The 6,579-nt window shown below is 39.7% G+C and overlaps 1 protein-coding gene across 1 annotated transcript in view; it reads left to right on the top strand.

The window, feature by feature from the left end:
* The first annotated feature begins 1,029 nt into the window (after positions 1–1,029).
* The window catches only part of mrps9 (mitochondrial ribosomal protein S9), a 28,760-nt gene continuing 23,210 nt past the window's right edge, over positions 1,030–6,579 (top strand). The window contains exons 1-2 of the mRNA XM_050063342.1: positions 1,030–1,151; positions 1,492–1,674. Of these exons, the coding sequence (XP_049919299.1) occupies positions 1,053–1,151; positions 1,492–1,674 (282 nt within the window). The 5' untranslated portion in view covers positions 1,030–1,052. The remainder of the gene's footprint in view (positions 1,152–1,491; positions 1,675–6,579) is intronic.

The following is a 6,579-nucleotide window of genomic DNA, read 5'->3' as shown; positions in this document are numbered from 1 at the left end:
TTATAAAAAAGAAACATTACAGAGATAAGAAAGAAAATAAGACAAGATGTGCAGGAGAGGTCATAAAAAACCCGAATGGGCTTACAAGCGGCCCCCCCCCTCCTAACAAATAACAATTACAAAACTATATAAGCTTCGGACATAGGCTTACGTCTGAGCTTATACACACACACACACACACACACACACACACACTCAAATTAATGCAATAAATGATATCTCAGAATCATATGATACCTGAGAATACAATTAAATAGTCCAAAGATATATTTGAATGAAATAAGAATAAAACGAAAAACACAAATGTGTTAAAAAATCGTTAAACTCTGCTTCAGCCTTCTTTTAAATGCAGATAATGTTGAGCATGTTTCACTTAGATGTTTTAAACTGTTCCACAGCACAACACCTTGGTAGATAAATGAAAATTTTGCAACAGCGGTTCTACAGAAGGGGATATGCAAATCATTCCTCTTTCTTGTGGAATAAGAATGATAATAAGAATTAAATTCAAAATAATTATGAAAATGCTTGGGTAAAGAAAATGGAAAACATATGACTTTGTACATCAAGATTCCTGTTTGATACTTATTCACATCGTAGATTGTTAGTATTTGTAATTTTTTAAACAGAGGTGTGGATGGAGCTAAATATACATTCACATACAGACACGTACATATAATTTATTTTAGAATAAATAAATAGCCTAAATAGTTCCATGTTGCCATAATACACCATATTTCCATAGCAGATTTTTAAAATGAAGCAAAACAATATAATTAAACCACGCTGATGCGGCTAAAACTTTGAAAACGTTTTATATTGGTGCGTTTTTATTTACGTCTCTGACAGAAAGGCCAGTAACAGCTTTAATAAAAAAAAATAAAATAAAAAAATAAAAATAGTAACTAGGTTGTGAGCAATGTTTGTCTTGAGATTTTTCACTACTTTTTTTTTTTTTTTTTTTTAAAGGTTTAATTTGTATTCTATATTTCATGACACATGTCACTGACGTGTAACAACTTCCGCCGATTACGTCATCGCAGTCGGTCAACATGGCGGCGTCCTGTGTGCGAACCGTGGGATTGATTTTCGTAAAATGTGGGAACTGCAGCCCGAGTTTAAACACAGTCGCGTCGCATTTAAGCCGACAGGTAAAGCGCAACTTTGTCTTTAAGAGAGTGAAGAGCTTTGTGTGTTAAATAAACCTGAACGCACGGAAATGTCCTGTAACACACACACACTGACGTCCTTGAGCTAGCATCCGCTAGCAGCTTCTGTTAGCCAATACTTGCTTGACGGATATATGAAATTACAGTTAACCAACGTTGCATTTAGTTTTATTATGGTGTGATAGACTTTGGAACATTCTAATTTTAATGACTAAACCCTTAACTAGAGTTCGGCTGGGTGCTGCTCCAAATTTTCAACAAGTTAGCATAATTTTGCTAACGTTATATATCTCATATTAGCCGCACTCTCCCTCCTCTGCAGGTCCTGAGCAGGCAGATATGTGTGAGCTCTGCCCTCCACAAAAAGAACCTGGCGGCTGCAGGTCCGGAAAAGTTCACGATGGAGTTCATCCAGAAGCAGGTGGAGGAGTATAACATCGGGAAACGGCACCTGGCTAACATGATGGGAGAGGACCCCGAGAACTTCACCCAGGAGGACATAGATGTAAGCGTGTGTCTTTCATTTGTCCACTGGCTTGTGTGTCTTCAGTTTGAGAGATAAGTGGCTCCTGTCTGAATTAACGAAACTCGTTTAAAATTAACAGAGTTATCTCAAAAGTCAAGTTGGCCTGTGGAGATGCAAGGTTTTGGTTGGGATATTTAAACGAGGACAACCTACCAGTAACACATTTGCAAAGGATACTTGAGGAAAATTAAAGACAAATATATTACTTAAAAGCAAGACAAATGTTTTTGGGAGTATACAGTGGAGAAGATGGTTTGTTAGCATTTACATCAAGCTAATATGAACACATTAAGGAGTGCTGGATTATTAATATTGTAGATTTGTTTTGTATTCATCCTGCTCTTCGTCTTTTTAATTTTTTGGTTGTATGAGCAAAATGCCAGGGTTTGACAGTGTGTTGGCTCAGACAGTCTCACATAATTTAATTGTCTTGGGTTTCAGTGATTGTAGCTTCTCTGAATAATGAATATCTTAAGGTAATAAGTGCAAAGTAGCGTTGTCACAATACTGGAATTTTTATCTTAAGCCTTCTACAGACTGTGAGATTTTAGCAGTTGTACAAGTTTAGTGCAAGTTACACTGTGTGACATGGATCTAATAAACATGGGTACGACATCAAGCTTGATGTATGCAGATTGTACGATGATAGTGCCTATTGAATCACAGGCTATGACATATGATGCAACAGCTTCCCATACTGAGTGCACAAGAACGTTGCATGGGTTATTAGCACAACACAGAGGTTCACATTATTACATAATGTGAAGTTGTGTGTGTGTATGTGTGTGTATTTGCTAGGTTGCTCACCTGGCAGCTGCAACTCTGCTGCTATTTCATACCATACTTGGTCTGTCTTTATGCGATCATGGTAAGAGCTGGAGGACGCATCATACAGGCAAGGCTTCTGCTGCCACAACTCCACAAGATTTTCCTCTTTGCTGGAGTCCCACACATTTCTTCTAGCACATTTTGCCTCCATGGCAAGCTGTCATCTGTCCGTGACAATTGCCATCCTTGAACCTCTCTCACGGTGGACCACTGTTTTAGAGCCACGACCAAAGATATCACCACATTTCTTTCACAGTGGTCATCTTTCGTCTGGGACAACCCAAAATCACACAGTGTATACCGGGCTTTAGATACAGTACATTGAAAAATATTGATAGTCCATGCCATTTTTGGTTCCACAGTAAAAAATTGACATTGAAGGAATAAAATGTATTTTTGTAAAGTAATAGATAAGTATAATTAGGTTATCACATGACAGCAACAACTTTTCTTTTCTTGGTTAGTAACAGAAAAAAGCAGAATGACTGACGTAAACATTAACAGTAAGAGTGAGAAAACGCAGTTGGTACCAGTGGATTGCTACTGCGGAAAATGAGCATTAAAACCATTTCAGATATTTCAGAATATTAGAACACTAGTGTAAAGTCCGTTTAGATTTGTAAGCATTAAAGAAGGCTAATTGAACATGATTTATTGTAGCATTTTAACTGATATGTATCTGAATTTAAAGGATAAGGCTGCCACATGCCATAAAAAGACCAAAACAATGAGTCTGTCCTACTAAAAAGTATTGTGTGTGTGTGTGTGTGTGTGTGTGTGTGTGTGTATCAAAATTTGATATCTTTTTCGTCAGTGCTGTTAAGTTTTTCTTGTTGTTAAAAAACTGCTGTAAACACATAAATGAGTCACGTAGAAAAGTACCTGATTAAAAATTATGTCAGTCAAATCAGATTTTGCTGTTCAATATGAATATTCGACCATTTGTTCTGTTTTTCCATATCGTTTGAGAGTTGGAATGAGGTTCAGGGGGACGTTTAGGGTGATGGCAACATTCACATTACATAGGAAACAAGCCAAGTTAGCCCTCCTGAGATAATGCATGTCAACTATGATACTGACGGATCAGAAATGTACAACGTTTTTTGCAGACATTTGATATCAAACAAAAGCTAGTGGCTGTATCATATTAAGTTTCTGTGAGCTGTAAATTCACCACTTCTAAACAGAAGGCAGCAGATAATGTTAATTTGGAGCCTGGCTGGGCAAAGCTTGTCTGCCTCCATCTCACCCAGTCTCACCCTCGGTCTGGGTCCTCAGTTCGCTATACCAGAGAGCAGTGTGAAAGTGAAGAGGGATCACTCTGCAGCTAAATCTGGGGACGGAAATGTCTCCAGAAGTGCACACACAAGTTACATGTGTTACGCTTAATCAGTCTGTGACATGAATGAAATAACAGCAACAGCACATGTGTAATCCAGTGCTGCGCTTCATGTGTGGGAGACAGATCTGCTTGATTGTGTCAGGTGTGTGTTTGTTTGCTAGTCAATGTGAGGTGGATCATAGCGCATTGCCATTCTTGGTAGTTGGAGTCCATTGTGTGACACTGAGACAGCGCCTGGATGCAGGCAACAGGTGTTTTAAAAAAATGTAGTGTCAACACAGACATTTCATATACAAGGTGTGTATATATATATATATATATATATATCGCTCCCTCCCTCTCTCGGCCTCTCTGTTGATGCCCTGAGCATAAATAAGATTAATAGCCTAAATAAATAAAAAGATTTAAATCATTTTCCAGCACTAGATTCATTTGAAAGGCCATGGAAAACAACTTTTTTAACTTTTTCTGGGTAGAAGTTGTGCAGTTGCTGCTCTTGAAGACGAAGTCAACATTTTCTTATGTTGCTGCTTCACAATAAAACACCTTACATACAAAATAAAGAAATTTCAGGGGACTTTTATTGTGAAGAATCTGTAGAGAAATTAAATGATTTTATCACTGAATTCGCGGAACTATGTAAGCAGCTTTTGTTGGATAAAAACAAGTAACACCCAGGGAGGAAGAGTAAAATCAGAAATAGCCACAGTGAGATGATGAAGAGCTGCAGACAACAGGCTCTTACTGCACCTCTGTGAACAGCTCACCCCCAGCAGGTAAACTTCTTTTACCTGTCCTGCTTAGTGATAGAAAAACACATGCAGCAAAAATAACGGGGGACTTAGCCTGCTGCTTTTAAACCTCATCACTCAAGACAAGCCTGTTATCGGTTAAAGACGCACCTTTAAGTGGGTAGCCCTGTTGTAACGGAAATGCAAAGCTCTGCAGTGCTGGGCTGACCAACCCAGCAGAACCAAGTAAAGCCAAATCAGGCTGCTGTAATGGAAAAAGGGTGTGAATATTTAAGGCCTATTTGTAAAGACTGACAGGTACTGTAGGAACCAGTAGGCTCGGGGCTGGGTGACAGACAGAGTAGGGAAGTGTTCAGACATAAATTATTGTGTGGGATTTATTGACAATAAGAAATGTTGCCCTGTCATTGTCATGTTGTGTTTTGAGTTGGTTTGTTCATGTTATTGTTGTATTAGAAGTCTGACAGAGGCCATCTGTTACACATGGGTAGAAACTTGTATCATTTCAGTCTCAGATAAACATGGCTACAGTCCGACATCACAGTCTCATGAGACAGAGTATGAAAGCCACAAGCAGTTAAAGCATTTTAGACATTGATTAGTTTCCATATTTCAGGTTGGAAATATGTCGTGTTTTTAAGCTCTATGGTCTCTTCACATCATCATCATCATCATCATCATCATCATCATCATCATCATCATCACCACCACCCCTGGCTAATCCGCGGCATCAGGGATATTAGCAACGCCCTCAAACACACACATCCACATGCTTATTCCACATTTTGGCAATACATTAGCCCTCACTGCTCCAACCATTTAGCTTGATTTCCCACTTTCCCTCTCCCAGTCCCCAGTGTCCCTCACAAATAATGAAGAGAGCTGTTGGCGCCAGGCTGTGAAAGCCAAAGCGACGGCAAGCAGCCCAAACTGAGATGTGTGGAGGGAAAGGGGAAAATTTGGGAGGACTGGAGAGGTGCGGAGAGAGGCACCTGATAAATCCCTCCGCCCTGGTTTGGAGTCCAGAGTCCTCAGGTGTGACGATGATAAAGACCCAGGAAAAATCAAAAGGATGTTTACAGGCAAGGGGAGAAATGAACACCATAAAGGCCCATAAATAATTGTTATGACAGTTATATAATTGATTAATTCTTTCCATCCTTTATTGAGCATAATACCAAACATTTTCTGTGAGAATCTGGACTGTTGGTCTGACAAAACAAGACATTTTAAGATGCTCACTTAGGCTCTGGAAGATTGTGATGGACATATGTCACTTCTTCTTACATTTTGTAAAGTGAATGATTACTTCATTGGTGGAAACAGAGGTTGAAAGATGAGTCGACACTGACAGCAATCCTTAGTTGTATCTATTCATCCAACCTACAGACCAACCAACTGTTTCACCGTAACATTGACTGACATACTGATTGACACACCAAGCGACACACCGACCCACCAATCTTCTGATCAACCAACCCACTGACACACCGACTGACTGACACACCGAAACAGTGATTGACACACCTTCTGACTGAAACACTGACCGACACATCAACTGACCGACACACCAACTGACCGACACACCTACTGTCACGTTGACTGACTGACACACCGAAACACTGACGGACACACCAAAACACTGACGGACACACCAAAACAATGGCTGACATACCGACTGTCACATCGACTGCCCGACACACTGACTTACTAACACACTAAAACACTGACTGACACATGGACATGTTGACTGACACACCGACCAATAGGCTTGGGCGATTGGACGAATATATCGCCAATCGCCCATCGGCTGAGTCCATCACAGTTGGTTTCATTTTTGGCGATTTTTTTGGGCGATTTTTGTCATTTTATTTTGCTAAATTAATGGTCTGTCTCCACAGAATTCAACTCGGTACATGTAGTCCATAATAACTATGTAGAGCACAATTCAAAGTGTGTGCG

The sequence above is a fragment of the Epinephelus moara genome, chromosome 15, assembly GCF_006386435.1.
Source record: "Epinephelus moara isolate mb chromosome 15, YSFRI_EMoa_1.0, whole genome shotgun sequence".
In the NCBI taxonomy this organism is placed as follows: domain Eukaryota; kingdom Metazoa; phylum Chordata; class Actinopteri; order Perciformes; family Serranidae; genus Epinephelus; species Epinephelus moara.
Note: the sequence above shows the minus strand (reverse complement) of the source record. Positions and strands in the feature narration are given on the sequence as shown.